This window comes from Eumetopias jubatus, unplaced genomic scaffold (assembly GCF_037043125.1).
Source record: "Eumetopias jubatus isolate StellerSeaLion01/CBP00866 unplaced genomic scaffold, mEumJub1_p1.0 scaffold_1, whole genome shotgun sequence".
In the NCBI taxonomy this organism is placed as follows: domain Eukaryota; kingdom Metazoa; phylum Chordata; class Mammalia; order Carnivora; family Otariidae; genus Eumetopias; species Eumetopias jubatus.
In genome coordinates, this window is record NW_028274807.1 from 60,837,605 (window position 1) to 60,859,253 (window position 21,649).

Genomic DNA, 21,649 nt, shown 5'->3' on the forward strand with positions numbered 1-21,649 from the left:
AGTTGGAAGAAACTCCACTTAGGTCCCTCAGGAACAAAGAGGTGGCCTCTTGTGACTTGAGCAGGATGTCACCTTTAATAGTTCCTGTGGTTCTGCTTTTGCTGAGGCAACCTTCTTGTTTGGGACATTAGTCATACTCCTTCCCATTCTGATCTGTGAAATGCTTTAGTTTTTATTTGATTTTTTTTTTCTTTAAGATTCATAGAATTAGCTGAACCTGGGCACTGCATGAAAAATGAAGTTTACATAGTTTATATTATGTACATAAACTAGTGATTTACATTGATTTACACATGATTGGTGCCTAATTTATTAATCAGCACACAGTATGTAAATGCACTGAAAGGAAATCAAGATTTTAAAATAAGTTTTCCATAATATCCATAAACATTTGCACTGGTGTAAATGTTAAACCTAAACCTAACGTTAACACCAGCTTCCTTGCCAAGAGGAAAGTGATGTACATTGCTGGGTGAAAACAAATTCTCTCTTGAATTTCAGTTGGCCGCATTTGACAACACAGCTACATGCAAATGAGAATAGTTTACTTCTCTTCCACTAGTATGCACATAAATGTAAACTCCATTTTGCATTTAGTGAGATGTTTACAGATATTATGCCAAACATGATGGAAAATTTACATCAGTGGGGCAAATGTAGTCTTTGGAAGAGAAATATTTTAAGTACGGAAGAAAGAAGAAGGCTTCCTGAACTGAATTTGAGTTTCTTAATTTAGGGTCCAATCTCATCATTTTTGTGGTATGTTTAACATTTGTCTTCAAAGTATTAATAGTTTTTATAGGTCAGATATAGCACTGCACTTATATTTCTATAAAAAACATGATAGTTACCGGTAACCAAGACTAAATTCAGGCTAAAAAGTTAATGAAGATGAAGAGAAAAATAAGGCCATGGCTAATCCCATGGAACTTGGTCCACAAAAAATTCCTCTTAAACAAGTAATTACGAAGTGGAAAAAATGGGGCTCCGTATCTTTCTAAATGAAGCATAGCTCTTTTTTTAACCAAATTCAGTATTTTTTCTTCCTTTTAACCATTATTCTAGATTTGTCTTATAATACATACAATATTGTAAATATAGCATCTGTAAAGATAAGATTAAAAAAAATACATACACATATATATTATTTTTCCACAAATAATTCAAGGCCTGCAAAAAGCAAAAGGAGAGATTCTGGGAGACAAGCCAATAGAAACAGTCAAACCACAACCAACCTGGGGATGGAAACTGTGACTCTGGAGTAGTTAAGAAGCTAACAACTTGGTAGGTAATAACTCAGAAATAATTTCATGCTGAGGAGTTTAGTTTTTGTGTGCAAAGGAGGTAAGTCCATTTTTGGAGGAGAAACAGATTTGTGTTTCTGTCTCCAAGAACATGAAAATCACGAGTACTTTTACAAGGTCTCTATGAATAGCCCCAGTTGACTGAATATGTAGTAAAAAAATGCCCATGGCAAGGGAGAAGTCTGTCTGACTTGGAAGAGAAGGCAAAGGTCAATAGGACCATTCTTCCCCAACAGAAAACACAATTTTTCCCTAAGCCTTAGTTCTTTCAGGGCAGAGGGATATTATGTCTCAAAACAAGTAAGATTGTTCCTCCAACAAGGCAACACCTTCTGATGAACAGTTAATTGCACAGAAGATATAATTCTGCAGTTGTAAAACCTAGGATAGTTCTCATTCTTCAGGAAGTGCCCTTGGTCAAGGTCATTTCTGCTTTTGTTAACTGAAGGTCGGTTCTAAGGATTTTGTTTTATGAGTGGTGGAGTTTCGTTTTGCATACAGAGGACATTAAATATATTAGCCATTCAGATTAATTGATGAATTTCACTCCTCTCAGGGTATTATTTCCAACCAGTTTGTTCTTTTCAGTGCAGGGTTTCAAGTTTTGATTACCAATGGACAAGATTCTTGAAGGGATTTATAGCAATATGATGAACTAAATTCCAAGAAGTCCCATGTTCAGACTCAATTTCTTGGTGTCAGTCCTCCGGCTGCTACCTTTTTCCTGACCTTTCTCCAAATTATGTTCTCCTCCATTCTTCACATTGCTTAGAGACATTCTCAAACCTAGGAGATTTCTGGGGCCAATGTTTGCTCTGAAACAGGAGCCAGGACAAATTTTTTTTTTTTTAATTCCCAGATCCTGCCAGAGATATATGCAAACACCACAATATTCAATATATGTTTAATTATGTTTAATATATGGTCCATTATATTAAAACTCAGGGAACAAATGGTGCTGACAAGGCAGACATTCCTTTCTGCGGAGAATCTCCTATAAAATCAAGACCTTGTCATTATGATAGGGTGGAGACAATACGAATGTAGGAGTATGATTAAAATATGTCACATGCCACAAGGATCTGTTCCTGAAACTGATACTAAACCAAATTAACTCCTCCTACTTTTCTTTTCTTATATATCTTTAAATTAGCATGCATTCCTCTAAAGCTTCCACCTAAGGATGTAACTGGCTCTTCAATATGTGGGGAATATTTATCATCAATGATGATAAACTTTTATTCCTGTACTAAGACCAAAATGTTAGAGAAACCCCGATTGTCAATAAACTGATGCTGGATAGGAATATGGCTCACCTTCCCTATATTTTAGTAGCTACTTTCTGGGATAAGAATTTCTGTACTATGCGAGGATCTGCCACAAATACTCTTATCCATCCCTAAGCCCAATTTGCCCTTCAGTTTCATGTCTAAACTGCAATCACAAAAGAAGGCTGGTAATAAGTTTTCTAAAACAAACAATAGAATCCCCTAGAACAGATTTAAAATGTTGCTTATCAAAGAGATCATTACCTTCAAAGACAAGGCTCATTGCAAAGAGACTGCAATTAATGAAATCTATCAGTAGAAATTTTAGGTCTGTCTTCTCTTCTTCCCTCCCTCCCTCCCTTCCTTCCTTCCTCCCTACCTTCCCTCTTTTCCACTTTTTCCCTCGCTTCTTCTCTTCCTTCCTTTTTCTATTTGCAGTTAGGAAATTTCCTGTTTTATATTCTGTGACACTATTTTTCAGGTTCCAAAACTAAAGGAGGTACCATATTTGGCTCTTCTGAAATACATTCAATTGTGACCTCAATAATAATCCTCTGTCTTTTCATAAACTGAGTTACTTCCAATGCCTCCTATAGTTCAAGTGAAAGCAATGGTTGGTTTCCTGACAAAGACATCTACAGACAGAGAGCCAGCTCTCTCTGCAAGACCTTTCCTAAGAAAATCCTGGTGTTGCGGTGATACCAAGCTTTGTGGTGTGCGTACAACTTCGACCTAAATTATTACAAGTTTCCCAGTTCTTTTGATTAAGGAACTAACTCACATTTCAGATGACTCTTGTTGATGTAAACTTAGACATCATATCCCCCACAGTATCTTTTTCAGGAACCAGAAGCCAAAAGTGAGCAGGGAAGGTGGAATATATTCCAGCGGCCTGGCCTAGGATAATGATGGACTACTGCGAACAATGGTGCTGCAAACATTACCAGTGGAGCAAAAAAGGAGATTGTGCAGGCCACCAAATAGAGTATTAGCTTACAACACCAGGACAAAAATCTGCAAAGGAGCACAAGGAATGGATTCCTTCTTGTTATGGTCAATGCTTTGTATAGAGCTCTGCCAACATCTCTACAAAACGAGTAGGGTCCTGCACATCTGGTCTACTTTTCCTGCTTTGCTCACTCTCACTATATTTTATCTGAAATAGGAAACAATCTCTGCTCAAGGGAATCCATGGGCCAAATGCAGTGTTACTTGAAGATCAGGGAAGGGGCACAACAGGGCTGCTTAGGATCTCCATGTGGCTCATCATCCTTTCATTGAGAGTTAACACTTGGAGACCTTCCTGGTTCTTGGGATTTACTCAACACATGCTACTCACTCCTGCAGCAGAGCAGGTCCAAGCCTGCAAAAAGCCAGGAAATACATGAATTCCTCAGACTCATGAAACAAGAGTGAAGTCAGAAACCTTCTCTCCTAGGTCACCTCATTGACGTCACTGATTCTTTCTACTGTTTGCTCACCCCATCAATAGTAGGCACTTTCATTTACAGTGATATTCTGAGTGACTCTCGACTGGGTTCTGATGATTGGACTAGGAGGAATATGAGGTTCTGCCCTTAGAAGGGGCACAGCTTGGTGTGGGTACACACTGATGTCATGCGACAGCCATGGGGGAGGTTGGGGGACTCTGCTCCATGCCTCCTTCCCCACCATGTCCCACAGCAACTTGTCACAGCCGCATCTCACAATTACAATGCGGGACAGTATCTACAGCACAATGAGTCTATGTACACATGGACCATTCCCTTGGCATGCTTTAGAGAGAGACACACACACGCTCACACACATGTACACCCACGTGAGAGCGAGAGACTTGAGCACGCACGCACAGTGGAGAAAATTAAAATGGCACTTCCTAGAGTTTGCGGCATGACTAGTGCTGGGGGGTGTGGTAAGGGGTGAGGAGAAGCAACAGCTATGGGGATGGGGGGTATAAAGGGAGTCTCTGGGATGGATGTGGGGGAGATAGAACACACTGGAGGGGGAGGAGATGGTCTTAAAAGTTGCAGAGATAGTGGAGGCAGGAAAGCCAGGTAAAGGCTCAACACAGGATTCCAGCGCGGATTCCACTGACAGTCGGAAATGGCTATGAGTCAGCTCAAATGAAGAACAAAATTAAAAGATGATGGAAATATAAACACCAAAGGCAAGACCTTATTTTTTCTTTCCCCACAGATGAAAAAGAATGAAGGAAGGATAAAGTGTGTGTGTGGGGGTTAATATCCATCTGACACTTCTTCACTTGTCTTATTTTTACAACATCCGGGTGTCCTTAGCATGATGTAGTCTTTATATAGTATATATTTGCTTCGATATACACATATCCTTGTAGAACTTTTCCCACCCTGATTTATAGTTAAGTTTTTATTGATGGACTTTAAAATGGTTTTAAGTGTATTTTCTTCTTGGTTTTCTTATTTCCCCCTTCATTTATAAACACACAAAGTTGTAAAATAAACAGTCTCCCCCCATCTCGCTCTCTCTGTCTCTCTCTCTCTGTATCCTGTGTGACGCATTTTTGTGTGTTTTTTAAATTATTTTTAAATTTTTATTCTATTAACATTTGCTGAGAAGGCAGAGCAGAGATGCTGCCAGCAGCCACAGTGGTACGGCCAGACTGATGGATCCATTTATTCCTCTCACCGACCCAGGCCCTGCAATGCAAAAGAGAAAGAAAAGAGAATAGTTACATCCAGCCTCACTCTCTGTTACAGCTGACAGCTGACAGTATCAGAGGTAAGAATGGGCCAGTTACCAGCACTTCAAAGTCAGTGCGCTTATGTACAGCCCAAGAAGCACTCCCAATCTTTCCTAAGTCCTTCTCCTTGAGTTGTAAGTATCTCAAGGGGTATCAGTGGTCGAACACTTCAGAATATAAAATGCTCTTGGAGAAGGCTATCACTGATGTGTCTGCTGGTGCAGCGGGGTCCTCTTCACCCAGCCTCCTCTCCCACGCTCTGCTCTGCATAGCACTGTGATACCAGCCCTCGTTAAGATGCCAAGCATTGGTGAGGGTCCTTCAGCAGCCAGACACGGGCTCCTCCAGCTGATTCATCACAGTGTCTCCATCAATAAAACATGGGACCAGTCTGAAACTCTCATTTCTCAGGGGAAGTCGTAATTATTTATTTGTTAATGGGAAGGGGAATTGCTTCCAAGGAACACTTATGACTGAATGGCCCCTGAGCTGCAAGGTAGAAAATAAGTCAACTCCTTGTAGAGTCTTAAGAGGCAGGAGGGGATCATCTGGTCCCAACTCTTCATGTGACAACTTTAAAGATCAAAAGCAAAGGCAGCAGGAACAACAACAACGAGGACAACCAAACCCAGGGAGGTTAGGAGGCAGGTCCAGACCAGAAGCAGGACTGAGGCTGGAACTTGCCCGGAACTCCCCCGGGAGTGGCAGCCTCTATGTTTCCCACTGCCACCTTAGTTTTCCCAACACGGACACAATCTGGGGCGTGTGGGTGTGGATCTAAGAGGGAGATTGGAATGGAGAAGGAAGTGGAGAAGGCATATGTGTGTTGACAGAAAGGAGAGAATTGGGGCAGAAAGTGCAGGCCCCAAGAGCTTGTCTCCTATGCTTTGCTTGCTCCATTTTCTCCTTCTGTATAGTTCTGTTCATATAGATCCATTACAAGAAGAAAATGTTAGTATTTTTCACAAAAAAGATTTTTAGATTTAAGACTGTATGCTTAGACAATGATGTTCGAAAGAGAAATCAGTGTGACTAATTACGGGTCACTTTGCAGTTTTGAGGGCACATATGCTGATCAATGTGTGTCAACGAATGTGCATGTGAGTGTGTGTGTGCGTGTGTGTGCGCGAGTGTGTGTTTAAACCTATGATGGTTTGCATGTGCAATGGAAGCGTCCTCTGGTAGGCGAATGTTTCCAAAAGTGTCTACGAACATATCAGATCAGAGGTCAAATAACAGGGAAAATGTTGAATTCAAGAATGTCCTCCTAATCTGTGTTTTATATAAATAATGGCAACAACACCCAAATAAAACCGACACTTACACAGCACTTACTAGAAGGTACTGTCACAGATGCTTTACGCATGTAAGCATATAACCATCCTATGAGACGGGTATTATAATGAACCCTATTTTACACTGAGATAGTAAGAGGCAATGCATACATCTACACAGCTAGTATGCAGAGGAGCTGGGGTTTTGGCCCAGGTGGCTGGCTCCAGTCTTTTCCTGTCACCACTATGCAGTGAAGTTCCACAGTGAAGGAGTGAAACGTTCAGCAAATGAATTTTCGGTACGTTTAAAACAATAGCCAGAATGAACAAAACACGACATGGAGGCAACCATTATCTTTGAAAACAATTTTCAATAGAATATGTTTTACTAGAATGTCTTCTTGAGAATATTAAAAATATTACTTACTCTAAAAATATGAATATATGCCAACTTTGAAATGGTAGAAAATGAGCTTTATTATCTGGAAAGCTACGGAGATACAGAGTAAACAATTTAAATATTCAATCAGTCAATTCTTTAAGTTTCTGAATGGCTATAGGATTTTATTAATAAAAGACACTTCCACTACCTTCGGGTTCATGCCTTTCATGAGGAATTTAGGTTCAAGAAGATCATGTATCCTGCATAAAGCACCTGATGGGAATTGTCGACTGAGCACTAGAATACAGGTGTTCAGAGTCTCAGCTCCATGCCTTTCAAAGCCCACCCTCCACACCCTTCACCACCATCCTTTTTGGCCTTTGTGACCTTTAAGTTCTCTCAGTGGCAACTCCCCAGGGCTTCTGGCCAGATGCTAATGCATTTCCCTATCATTTTAATTCCTCTATATGCTTTAAATGGCATTTACTTGGATTAGTGGGTCAGGACAGCTTCCAAAACAGAGAAAGACTACACACAAATTGAGGCCTCACAGGACCAAGCAAACATGATTTTTGTTTTGCCCTAGGGATAGTGTGAAACAGAACGTTTTTAGAAAGAGTCTAATTTTGCCTATGTCCTTAACCTCACTTTTAGTGCTGGGACAGGCTAGATTATCTTTCAGACATCTTGGAGTTGGGTGGTACCTGGGGAAGTCTAAAAAGCCTAGTCTTATCATTTTATTTGAAGGGCAGTAAGTATTTGAGAAAGCAAAAATTCCATCATTGAAAAATACAATATATACATATAGGAACCTAAATAAATATGTTCACATATAACATTCTTGCTAATGTATGTACACACATATATTCGCAGATAGAAAGAGAAGTATATATTATATGCATACTCATATATACAAATATGATATATGTACACACATATTATTGGCCTTTTAATAGATACAATTGAGAATTAACTGTTATTTTCACATGCTAGCCTATGATATGGGTAGGGAATCCCAGTATGACTATGCTAATAATCTTAATTTTATCCTTAGTAGAATTATTATTATATATTTGAAATGCATTTCGTGGATCTGTTAAGGATATCTTCACTTCTATCAATTATTATTTATTAAGTGCTCTCATATAGCTATTTGATGTGCTTATATGACTTGCTCTTTTCATAATTGGTTTTGAGAGTAAATAAATAGCTTGAAAAAAATGCAAGGGTAAATGAATGATAGTTGGCGCATCATCACAAGTGTGTATGCAATTATAGATATATATGACTGCATAGGAGACTACTTCAGTTAATGGCTATTTCAGGGAAGAATAATCAGCAAAATCATTAATTATGTTTTAGTTCATAGTTATGAAATTTCTGCTTATTTGTGGAAATGCAAATGATAAATCTTATTTCCCACACCAGATGGCCAGGCTCAGCAAGTGCTTTTATATACTGACAGATATAATGAAAGCAAGAGTCTGTAAACATAAATTAGCCTTAAGAATAGATGGGCAAATAGAACCACAATTCAAAAATTGCTACATGTTTTTCATACAACAGACAAAAATCATATCTTGGCATTTAGCCACATGCTATATGTGTTTATGTGTGTGTGTGCACACTTATATGTGTGGTATCTAGTAAACATTCAAAAAATGGTAGCATCATCATCATTGCTATTAACTATAGAAGCTTGGATTACAGGAAGACATGAAATACCCCTGAATCAAAGGCACCAGCTTGTGAATTGGGTCAAGGCTTTTTAAAGTTTGACCCGAAGGGGCAAAATTCAGCTGTAGCAAGATTGAGAATCTTGACTCAACATACCAGGTCAAGGTTCTCAACCTCAGCACAGGATGATAAGTGAGACTCTGTATCAAGGTGAATGCTGGATTGCACTTTGCCACAATAATGCTTTTACAAGGGAATCTGTGATTAAGGACAAGGTTGATAAAGCATCCTGAAATTGTGGGATATGAGAATTTTCGGCAAGTCTCTACAAGAATTTGATGCAAGATGCGCAGCACAGACAATTGATTGTCTTTCAGTAAAATCTCAAAAGAAAGTACAACGTGATTTTCCAACACCTGCTTTAGAGAGCATGTACTTGGAGACACTTTGTGATTCATTCCAGTCTAGCCAATGCATTTCTGTTGCTTCTCCTGAGTACTTAGGACTCATTCCTAGATTTAGGACTAGATTTATTCAAAATAATCATTCTTAAAACAAAACAAAACATTAATCACAGCTTCAGGGATCCTCAGGCATTCCTTTCAGCCACTAAGGAATCAAAGTCAATAATAATTTTTATTCCTGTACGTAGTTGAGCCATGCAAGAAAAGAAGAAAGACCAGGTAAGTTTAAGTTTTAATTCTTCTTAGAACTATTAAGGACGGGGCGCCTGGGTAGCTCAGTCGGTTAAGCGACTGCCTTCACCTGAGGTCATGATCCTGGAGTCCGGGGATCAAGTCCCGCAGCAGGCTCCCTGCTCAGGAGGGAGTCTGCTTCTCCCTCTGACCCTCCCCCCTTTCATGTGCTCTCTCTGTCCATCTCTCATTCTTGCTCTCTCAAATAAATAAATAAATAAATCTTAAAAAAAAAAACAAAACTATTAAGGACTGACCGAGTGACTGAAAATAAAACAAAAACTCGAATACAAAACAATTGTTAAGCAAAGGAGAAAAACAATCTTCTAAGATCTCTCTTAGATAATATCTAAATGTGCAGGCAAAGGCCCTTCCCTGTCCTGGAAAGCCACGTTTAAAGGGAAGCCTGGTAAGATTGACTTTGGCGCCACCTGCTCTCTATGTTCAGCCAGTACAGCTTCCTCTGCAGGACGGAATTGGGGATTAAAGCCTATATTCTCCAGGCTGGAGCATAGAAGAGGGGATAAATTGATGTTTAATTTGAGCCATGTCTTAGACTTCAATTTGGGTTCCTCCTACATAATTTTTTATGTATTATCTCCCCTCTGTATAAGGGGAGTCTTGAATAAGCTTAAAGTATTCTTACCATAAAGTCCATCACATCTTCTCCAACAAAACAGCATCCAATATTTGGCATACAAAATTTTGAAATTGTAGGCCAATACTAAGAATTCCTTTGGTTGACACTAGGAATTTATCTTGGTGGTCTTTGAAATAAAACCCTATGCCCTATTTCTCCAACACCTAAGATATCATATGTTCCACTAACACTAGAAACTTAAAATTCACATGTAATTGATAATCATGGCATTGGGGAGAAAAGAAGGGCCGAAAGGGACACGAGTTTACACCTTCTTACCCCAAATGATCTTGGTTCATGTATGTATTTCTGGTGGCTTCGTCTCTGCTGCCTTATGTGAAGACTTGCTAGAGCTGGCCATAAACAAGGTGCTGACCCTTTCCTGGGAGTAAGCAACGAAGTGTACAAAGTCTCTGTGGATGCTGGTCACTGGTAGGGTCTAAGTCCCACAAGAATAGATTTTCAAAATTGAGAATGACCTGGGTTGTCTCATTCTCTTTGAGGCCCAGAGAAGAAAACATCTTCATACGAGACAATTACCAATCCGGGTGAGTGGCCATGAGGACTTAAGGAGGCTGCTGTCTGGCCATGCAGGTTCCTCCGTAGCTTTTGTCTGGGGACAGATACTGTTAAGGATTTATGTTGGACTTGTAAAGAGGGCACCTCAGAATTGGTCATTGTTTGCATCGTAGGTTTCAGTTCATGAAGTTTTCACCTGATTGCATTGCCTTTGTAGGGAGAGGTGGGTGATTACTGTGTCACGTGGCTGATGGAGGCATGTGGTGCTGTCCCTGGGAGACCCCAGCAGCTGGGTGTACCGCAGAAGGGGGAGGTTATAGGAAGACCTGTGAGAACACCGAGGCAGGGAGAATATTAACTGTTCAATGCTTCATTTTAGGAAATGCTACTCTATTTCCTTTAGCAATGTATCTACTTTAATAGCCAACAAGGGACAGTAAGTAGGCTCTCTGTCTCTTATGAGAGCCCAGTCACTGGGCAGGGAACATTGCCAAAAGTGCAGATCTGCAAGGGTTAACCATGGCCACCTAGGATATGGAAAGTGGGAGGGGGGATAACTTGTTCAGTTCTAGAGATTTAAAAAAGAATAGCTGTCAAAAGTGATATAGGGGTCATGGGTTGGATCAGGGCTTTTTGTGACTGAGAAAGTTCACAATCTGGGAAACATAGTGGTAAATATGTTATGGAAATTATTATCACAAATTATTGAGATGAAATAAACTCAAGAGTATAAGACTCCAATATATGGCTAAGAAATCTTAATTTTAACATACAGTAGGTAATCAGAAATAAGAACCATACCTTTTTGCTTGAAGTGCACGGTGGTGCCAATTTCTAAAAAAAGAAACATTTAGCAAAACAAAAAAACAGATAAATTTTTTTTTTATCAATTGAGAATAAGCACAAAGGTAATCTGGTACTCTCCACTGAAAGGGGAATGGGACAAAAGGTGGAAAGAACATTCTAATAGGAACACGTACTGGTAGAGATCGAAAGAAAGGCACATGGAAAGAGATTGTTTGTTGGAACAAATGTTGTTCAGTTGGAGGTGGCAAAAATAATTTCCAACTACAAACACTTGATGCTACATGTTATGTGTATAGACAAGTACAAGAACTCTGAGAATGGCATGTAGAAGTACTCTTGACTGCAATTTAATGGGATGATAGAAGGTGTCTGGCCTCTAACCCCCTCCTGCCATTTTGCCCCTGGTTTACTCCACTCAAGCCAGTTGACCTTGCTTTTCTCCTAACACACTAAATCCTTTCCAGCTTTACAAGTGGTGCACCTGTTGTTTTATGCGCTTGCAATGTTTCTTCCCCAGATCCCTGCATGGCCCACACAGTCATTTCATTCAGATTTCTACTGAAAGGACACCAACTCAGGAAGAACTTCTCCCATCACCTTATCAAAATGGTACGCTAGGTCACTTTCTATTCCTTTACCCTGTTTTATTAATATTCTTAGCATTTATCACTAGTTGGTATCATTTTATAAATTTACTTATTTGCTTGGTTAAAGTTTATCTCCTCCATTAGAATAAATGTTCTGTGAGGGCAGCAATGAAGTCTGTCTTGTCAACCATTGTATTTCTGCGCCTAGATTAGAGTCTGACATGCAGTATGTGTTCAATAAATACTTGTTAAGTGTATAAATCTCAGGGTTGGAAGAGCTCATAGTGGTCAAACACATGAATTCCCTTTTGAGTAACTTTATCAACTAAACAACAATACTGTTAGATTTTTAGAAGTAAATGTGGAAAATTTCCATAGGCTACCACTTTGATCTTTAGGACCAACTGAATGGTAAGTTAGACATAGGAGCCCAAACCATGGCTGTGGGATATGGATTGTCTTCTCTGTGATCAGGACATGACCTTGCACCCCCCAATAACACACTTTCACTAAGGAAGTAAAGTGACTGAACTTTGAAGCTAAAGAGAGCTCTTTGAATGGGACATCTGGTTTACCTCATTGTCTTGCTTGAAACTTGTTCATGCTTTCTTGCGTCTTCCAGGATATGGACCCAAATCCTTAGCATTGCATCCATGGCTCTCCTCCCTCATCTCTCCAGACTCATCATGTCTGCATCCCAGCCCACAAGCCTTCCTTCATTCTCCATGGGATCATGTTTTTTGTTGTTGTTGTTGTGGGGCCGATGGCCCAATGTTATCACTACTAGAAATCCCACTCATCCTTCAGAAGTCAGGGAAGTCTTCCTTAGTCTCCCTAGTAAAATTAAGTCCCTTTAATATAAGCTCTGCTCTCCTTCATGACACTCATCTCAGTTTTAATTTTAAATACCTTTGTCTGATGTTTGATTAATACTTGTCTTCGCTACTGGACTATGAGTTCCAGGGAAGCAGGGCTGTCTCTGCTCCTGTTCCCTCTTGTAGTATGGCCAATGCATGAAGGCACTCTGAATGCACAATGGGCCAGAGCAGATTTAGAATCACTGAAATATGAGAAAAATAAATGTAGGCCAAGCATCCTCTTAACAGAGCCTGAGACTGTTAAAACAACAGAGAGCCTGAGTAGCTAACTTATGATCTGATTTAGCACAAAGGGTTCAGACCTTCAGAATCAGGTATGCAAAATTTCTGAGGTTCGGTGCAGTCTATTTCCTTCACAAATTTTCCATTTGTCAATCCAAAGGAGGTCACAGGGAGAAGCCCTCAAACAGCATGCCGTTTTCTGGTATTCTTATGATGGCTATAAGAAGGGCACAGTTTTTCTAGTGTCTGAAGTTTTGAAAATGTTTGGCTACAATTCAGCATTAGCAAAACTAGTGTAAGCCAGGCTGCTCCTAACGGCAAGCTGTATCTACACATAAGGACAGCCTGCCTAAACCGGTTAGATGAGGGACGGGGGATCCTAGTGTGAATGTTCTTTTGTATGATGATTGCTGGTGGGCCTCTACATGCACTTCTGAAGATGCTCAAAGCCACTGGCACCTGTCCTTCTGTCTTTGAAGAGTTAGTCTGTTCCTTGCACAATCTTCTGTGTGGAAGCCTGTATAGAAGGATGTAGTGAGAATTCTGTTCCTCTTCTAGCAGAAGCCAGAAACCAATGTCACTCTTACTCCAGAAGTGAAGCCAGATTCCATCAAGATAAAAAAAAAAAAATCACTTTTGTTTATAAAACAACTCTACCTATTGACTATGTTGATCATCAGACTACTGATGTTTCAATTGTATATTAAACACACTGCCACTTATTTTCTTTCATAATACCTACTCTGACTACTTTTCTTTGAAATAAATATGTTGCCTTAAAAATTGTTGAAAAGGCACTGTAGAGAACGTACTTAGAATAGTATGATCAGTTACCCGGGGTCACACAGAGTAAAGCTGAGACTGAAATTTAGGTCTCTCTCTTCTCCAACTAGAACCTTTCCACTATCCTACAATGCCCCTCTGGTGTTTTTATGAAAGCAAGGCTATGTAACTATAGCTTATATAACTCTAGGGTTCTCGCTGGGATATTTCAATGATTCAGTATCAACTGGGGACAGTTTGGCTCTGCTCTTGTGCAAAGGGCAACTTCCCTTCTTTCTTTGGTCAAACCTTTCAATTTATCATTCTTTGGAATTTATAAGGGTGCTACAAGGTCACGGAATGATTGTTTTTCACCCAAAGAGGCCTAGATCCCTAACGGGACCATCTTTATGTCAAGAATACTTGGTTTCCCCTGCTCCATCCCTGATCCACAGGCCTCATGGGAATAATTCCAAGGAAGTGTTCAGGAACCTGGGCAGGCAGGAAGACCAATGGTTCTGCTTAAGCTAGAAAGTATCACTCAACCTCTCTTTGCCTAAGTTTCATTATCTGTAAAATAAATTTAATCAATGTGCTCTTTATAAGTTTGTGCTACCGGTTAGATAAACTAATTACCATACTGTACTCAGAATGCTGCTAGATACATAGTTAATGCTCAATGAATGAGAGTTAATGTTATCAGATTTGTGGTAAAATCCCCTTTGGAGAGGACTGTCAGTTTGGTGGAAAAGAGAAAAATATATCTTAACAAGTAAGCTATGGCAGTGTAGATCTAAAGAATAATAATAACAAAAAAATTTTACTGCAGCAATAAGGATGAATGAAACATCAAGAGATGTTAGCACACTGAAGTGACAGGGAGGCAGACTGACCAGGCAGCATTTTGGTCAGGAGAAAACCAGCAATATGCCTGGATTAACCAGTCAGTGACACAGGCCTGGATAAGAGTCTACATGTCTAAATATTTCTCTTAGGGAACAGAAACTCCCCTGCTAATTAATTAAAAAGAGTTCACTAAATGAAGGATTTTAAAACATTGTCCAAATATTATACTCTATGAAGAAAATAGCACAAAAAATCAGAAAAAATATGCATTTGCTTGAAATAACTTTAAAAGCAAACTAGGTTACGAGTTAAATTTTAGGAAGCCCTCCCTATTGCAATAAAGAAACCGGTTTGTGATGATGATGATGATTATTTTTTTAATTCAGGTTATTTAACATACAGTGCAGCACTGGGGTTTCAGGAGCAGAACCAGTGATTCATCACCCACATACAACACCCAGTGCTCATCCCAACAAGTGCGCTCCTTAATGTCCATCACCCCTCTAGCCTGTCCCCCACCCCCTTCTCCGCTAGCAACCCTCAGTTTGTTCTCTACAGTTAAGAGTCTCTTAAGGTTTGCCTCCCTTCTCTGTTTTTATCTTATTTTATTTTTCCTTCCCTTCCCCTATGATCATCAGTTTTGTTTCTTAAATTCCACATATGAGTGAAATCATGATATTTGTCTTTCTCTGACTGACTTACTACGCTTAGCTTAATACCCTCTAGTTCCATCCACGTTGTTGAAAATGGCAAGATTTCATTCTTTTTGATTGAAACAATAATTAATGGTCTCAAGACTTGGAATTCCATTTATCTTTAGGAAAGCAAAACAGAGTGCTTATTTTGTACTATTATTTCCTATTCATCCTCTTCTGTTGGAATAGAACATTCTGTTTTGAGAAGCAAAACTCTGAATGTTTTGAGCCTGGCATTTTGAAAGCTTGGTTGTGTGCTGCCATCTTGTGGTAATACAAAGATATGTTCCTATGTGCTCTCTAAAGAAATTGCCTTTGTCCACCAGGTGGCAATAGTGGGAAAAATAAAAACTTTTTTCAGTCAGAGCCAGCACGAAACGCTACATTTCCAGAAGGAGTCTTTCCTATTCTTACAGAAAAGAAAAAAAAAAATTGTTGTCCTGAAGCAACTGAGAATTATTCTTCCTTTTGTAGTGCTAAGGTGATTCCAAATTCTTGAGTAAAACTGACTTGCCAAGGATATTATTTCTGTAGGGATTTCCTGGACACACTCATTAGAATACAGTTGAAACCTATGATTTTTATACCTCTTAGGTATAAAGGTACAAAAACTATACGCTTTAGCAAATACATTTAACAAGTAAGCATGGCAGTGCAAGTTCAAAGAATAAAAAGATAAATCTACTGTAGCAATACAATGAACAAAACTTTGTGGGTGAGTTTAGTACAGAGAAAGTTCTAGAATTCTCTAGAAGCATTATTGCCAAATGCTTAGACTTTAGTTCCTGCTGATGGGGTACAAGGAGGCAATGGGGGAAAGAACTTAGTACTAGAAAAGGCAAGTGTCATGACACATTTATCAAACTGTCTTTGACTTTTAACTTTCAGATTCTTTATACCCATCCATGTTAGACAAACATGCAGCATCGGAAAGAGCTAATTCAGTCTCTCAGTTGGCATAGAGCATGTCTTCCTTGTTCACTAGTGTAGTCTCAGCTCACTATTTCTCTAGCATGAAGTAGGTGTCCAATAGATTTGCTGAATAAATGCCCATGCATAGATGAGTGGATGAAGGAATGAGCAAATGAAAGAGCAATTGAATCATTTCGTACCTCAAGATCTAGCCTAGCTAGGATTCTAGGTAGAGGAAGATTCTGTTCTTCTTTTGGAATCATCATGCCCTAGTGGAAAGGGAAAATTTTTGCTGGGAAATCAGGCATTTGGAGAGCCAAATGGGATGAGGAAGTCCTTTCATCGGTCCCCAAATTCAGTCAGATAGAAAATTTTCTGGGTGGTTGAGGTTTACTTAAGAATATCCTCTGGACTGGGGTCACCTGGGTGTCTCAGTTGGTTAAGTGTCTGACTCTTGATTTCAGCTCAGGTCATGATCTCAGGGTCGTGAGATTGAGGCCTAAGTTGGGTTCCGCACTGGGCGTAGGACCTGCTTAAGATTCTCTCCCTCTCCCTCTGCCCCTCATCCCCGTCTCTCCCTCTCTAAAAAAAGAAAAAAGAAAAAAAAGAAAAAAGAAAAAAAAGAAAAAAGAAATAAAAAAGAGAATATCCTCTTGACTAATGAAAATTGAAACCTTAGAAGATAGAAACCCTACCTTCTTTTATTGTTCAAAGACCAGAAGACCTTACCTCTCATCTTCCACGAGGTGGTGTGATTCATTCTCTCTGCCTCTCTCTCTGCCCAGAAATTGAAGTGAGTGATATGAAAGTGAGAGAGATGCGTCCCTGGAAACTCTACAGAGTTTACAGTTTGGAAAATCCCTTATTGCCCTAGGGAATGTTCAAGTCTATGTTTCTGAACAATTTTGGCATTTTGTCTTCTTTGAGTTCTATCTGGTAGAGCCAAGATGAGGGTACAACAAATCCATAAAGAGAAGAATTGATTTTCAGTGCTTTGACTCTTGACTCTTAACCACTTACCTCGAACTCCCTGCTTCTAAGCACTCATTCCCCGCCCCAGGTAAGATGTACAGAGCTTTGGGGTCTATATCATTTGTGTATGGTTTTTCTAGTTCCATGTTTACTTGAACATGAATGGCTCACTTTATAATCTGCCACTGACATCTGAACAAGGGAATATTCCCTCTTCCGTTGTGTAGGGCACAATTCTTTGTATAAGGCTAGTCATCTGATGCACTTTAGGTTTTGAAAATGACACGTTAGTTTGAGGACTTTAAAATAATTAATTGCACTTTTTTTTTTTTTTTTTTTTTTGCCTTTTGGGAGATCTAGTAAGACTGTATGTTCAGAAGAGAGGGAAGGTCCACATTCAATGGGGAATTTACCCTCCAGTTGCCTGGAACAAGGAAGAGAAGCATGGGGTTAAAATCCTTAAAAAATTTAATAAAGGAAATGAAGAAGATTCGACGTGCTGCCTCTTCCTCTTTCATTGATTATGAAGACCTGAAGCATAACATTTATAAGATTCTTCGATGGGAATTTATGTTTTATGTGCTCTGACTTTTATTTTCTTTTGGTCACAGTTTTGAAAAAAAAACCCTTATTTTTATAGTGGCTTAAAAGCAGGACATTAATTAATTCAATTTTCAAAGCCACTTTCAAGCTTAGAAAGTTATTAATTTCTTTCTTGCAGGTTTCTCCACTCAGAGACTTTAGGCAACTTTTACTTACAAGTATTATTATTATTTTTTTTTGACGTACAAAAAAGATATGGCTGTGATTTCTGTTTAAATTGTTAGAGTTTTGGGCGCCTAGGTGGCTCAATCGGTTAAACGACTGCCTTCGGCTCACGTCATGATCCTGGAGTCCTGGGATCGAGTCCTGCATCGGGTTCCCTGCTCAGCAGGGAGTCTGCTTCTCCCTCTGACCCTCTTTCCTCTCGTGCTCTCTATCTCTCATTCTCTCTCTCTCAAATAAATAAATAAAATCTTTAAAAAAATAAAAAAAATAGTTAGAGTTTTTTTTTTTTTATTTTCTCCTACTTACTGTATTCATGTTGTACAACCCTAATGCCTAATACCTCTGGAGTAATGTTCTCTGAGAATCACAGTAACCATCCTGGGCGTAGTTCAGGGGGAAAAAGCCAAAAGAGAGAAATAGGTCTAAACCTTAACCTTAAGGCTATTCCTGTTTGTTTTGTGTTGTGTTTTTTTTTCTATTATTGCTGTGTTTTTTGTTTGTTTGTTTTTAAAGTAACCTCTACACCCATCATGGGGCTTAAACTCACGTCCCTGAGATCAAGAGTCACATACTTTGCAGACAGAGCCAGTCAGGTACCCTGATTTCTATTTTCTTAGTTAATTTATAGGTGGACTAATATCCTAACTACTAAGAGAATATTTAAAACTGGCTGGGGGAGACTAAGAGGTCTTAGTATGTCATCAGTATTTGAGAAGGGATGTTGGCTTCCCTTAGCTAACTTTAGGTCATGAAAGGAATCTTACGCTTTACTTTCAAACACTTCTGAGGGTTTTTCCCCTTAAAAGTTGGCCTAAAATGGACTTCATGTGTTTGATGTTATTTAGGAGTGAGTTGGAGTCATGAAAGATTTAGCCAAATATTTGTCACTCTGGGCATATGGTGATAACTTCTAGTTGAAAGAAAGAATAAGCCCAAACAAGATTAATGCTGACATAATTTCTTACTGTATAATGTGAATAAAATATCTGAGACTCACAGGGACGCTTGGGTGGCTCAGTCAGTTAAGTGTCTGCCTTTGGTTCAGGTCCTGATCCCAGGAATGATCTGAGGGTCCTGGGATCAAGCCCCACATCGGGCTCCCTGCTCAGCTTCTCCCTCTGCCCCTCCCCTTGCTTGTGTGTGCTTTCTCTCTCTCAAATAAATAAAGTCTTCTAAGAAAATATTTGAGACTCACTGTTTATTCTCATGAATTTATGGACCAATCCCCTGGAAACCAAGTGTTCTACAGTAAAAAGCATCAGGAAAAAAATGTTTTAAATGCTCATTTCATTAAAAAGAGACAAACTTATAAAAGGGGAACTCTCACTGGAAATCCTGGAAGGGACACAAGGGAAACCTCTGGTAGGAAGAGTCAGGTTTGACTGGGATCTGGAAGAGCTGCAAGTGTGTCTGTCGCTGTGGAGAGAGCCCTAATCCGGGGCAGGAGGGCTACTCCGGGGCCTGCCTGGGCTGTGAGCTTGGGCAAGTCACAGACACATGCCCAGCCTCAGAAAGGGCAGAAAACAGAATGGCTTAGGTATTTTAACTTAACTCTTTTAAGCTCAGACCTTCAGATGAAACATTTGTTTATGTCATATTAATGATGTTATCTCTGAGGAGAGAGATTGTATCTGATCTTTATTTTCTTCTTTATAGTTTCACGTATTTTCAAGTTCTTCCATAATGAGAATGCATAACATTCATTATCAGAATAGAAAAGTATTTATAAAAACAAATCAATGCATTTTTAAAAACCCTAGGGAAAAGAAAATAATATTTGGCTTTGGGTTGACATCGTTACAAGGAGATTGAATTTTTTTTTTTCTCACTCTTTTAGTTGGCTGGTATCATAGAGCAAAACCAAACAGAAGCTAAGATAGTAAGGCTGAGTTTCTATAGGGAACATAGTCTTAACAACATGAAATGACAATGCAATAAAAAATGTATTATAGGGGTTTATGAGGTCCTTCCGACTGTAGGCTTGATATAATTGCACTTTATGAGTGTGTGTGATGTAACTTTAGCCTCTATGGGCTCTGCTCAATGGTGAGATGGGTTGTTACAGAAAGTGGGGATTCGCTGAGCACTCCCACCATAACGAGAGGGCTTCATTAAGTCTCTTACAGCAAGGCAACTTCCTCAAATCCTATGGGCTTCTTATTTAGCCTGAGAAATTTAATTTTTAATAATCAATGAATTAAAATGTTAGAGAATGCCCAAGGGTCTAAGTTTAATAAAGGGGTTTCCCTGGGCCATTCTACCTAAAAATACATATAAGATTAGACAAACTCCAGAAGTAAATTTATTTGAATCAGCTGTCAGTCAGTAAGGTATTAGGGCCAGGCGTGCAGTTTCTGTCTTACGGAAGAAACAAAGTGCTTCTGCCCTTGTATCTAGAACGTGCCCTTTGCACCTGTGGGTACTGTCCTGGCCTTTTGCCCTTGTGGAATTAAAGACAAGTCTTCTCATTTAATAAAGAACTACGTCCCAGCCCCAAATCTACTTAGCTGTTGGTGCAAAGCAGATTATATTTTCCATGTTTAAAAGCATACATTTTATGTATATTTTAAAGCCTTTTGTGCCTTCATTTATTTAACTTGCTAAAAAGGATTAAAAGCACAGGTGTGGGTAAGTCTCTAGAGATTTTCATCGTTTCTGGTTTTCTTCCTCTCTTTTTATTTCCCAGCCCTAAATTGTGAATTGCAGATCTGTTTTAGAATACATTTTAGTTTTAAATTCTAAGGTATTCAAGACTGTCTTTAATCCATGTAATGTGTGTTTTCATTTTGTATGTTTCAAAAAAAAAAAATTCAAGTACCATAAAACAAGGTAACTGGCCTGCAGAATTTGGATGCAGAGATAACAAATGAATTTGTGAGATTTCCTAGGGCTTCTAAGGCCCTTGAAAATTAGAAGATAATGGATTAAAAATGGTGGTATGCTCTGAGTTACCCTATGTCTATGGCACTAACCACCACAGTCCAGAACTTGGTAAAGGCGGTTCTGCTTTGGACCTTTCCCAAGTGACTTTATTACTCAGAATGCCAGGAAGCCTCAGTGATTCATACTCCTGCTGTGTCATTGACTCAAAATATAACATCACCACCAGGTTCTGGAGCAGCTCCTTGAAAATACTGATGGCTCCTTACAACTTGACCATTCCTACAACTAAAATTAAAATTTACCAGCCAACCTCCCTGTTGAGAGGCTGAACGTTTTCTCTAGATGTTCTGCCAGATAATAGGCACTCAGCATTTTTTCCAGACAACTTATCCAGCATAGTGCTACCTATCACATGGTATGCAGTATCACTACATGTCTGCACAATGAAGCCAACAGATGCTTTCTTGTCCTAAGAGGGTAACAGAGGTGGGAATGCAGATTCTCTTACCTTTAACCCCACTGGTTTATTGCATGTCTTTTCTTTTTAAAAAACAAGGCAGATGCAAAATAGGAGAAGTAAGAAACTATTTGGGAAAAGTTATATTTTTTCAAATTTTGAAAATTAATTAGGCTTAATATTGTTCAACTCTCTCTGAATTCTACACTTTGGTATGTGCTGGAATGTTTGCTCCTCTCTTTTCTCCTTTCCGCCTTCTAAACTTCCCTTTCACCTGGAAGCCTTCCCTGATCAGCCCAGGCTAGCAAACGTGTCTGTATCCTGTGCTCCCCAAATACTACACAGGTACCCTAAACTTAGCAAACTTTTTTATGACTGCTTA

The 21,649-nt window shown here is 39.3% G+C and overlaps 1 protein-coding gene across 1 annotated transcript in view; it reads right to left on the reverse strand.

The window, feature by feature from the left end:
* Positions 1-5,089: 5,089 nt before the first annotated feature.
* Positions 5,090-21,649, reverse strand: part of LSAMP (limbic system associated membrane protein) — a 642,425-nt gene continuing 625,865 nt past the window's right edge. The window contains exon 7 of the mRNA XM_028110636.2: positions 5,090-5,247. Coding sequence (XP_027966437.1) covers positions 5,150-5,247 — 98 coding nt within the window. The 3' untranslated portion in view covers positions 5,090-5,149. The remainder of the gene's footprint in view (positions 5,248-21,649) is intronic.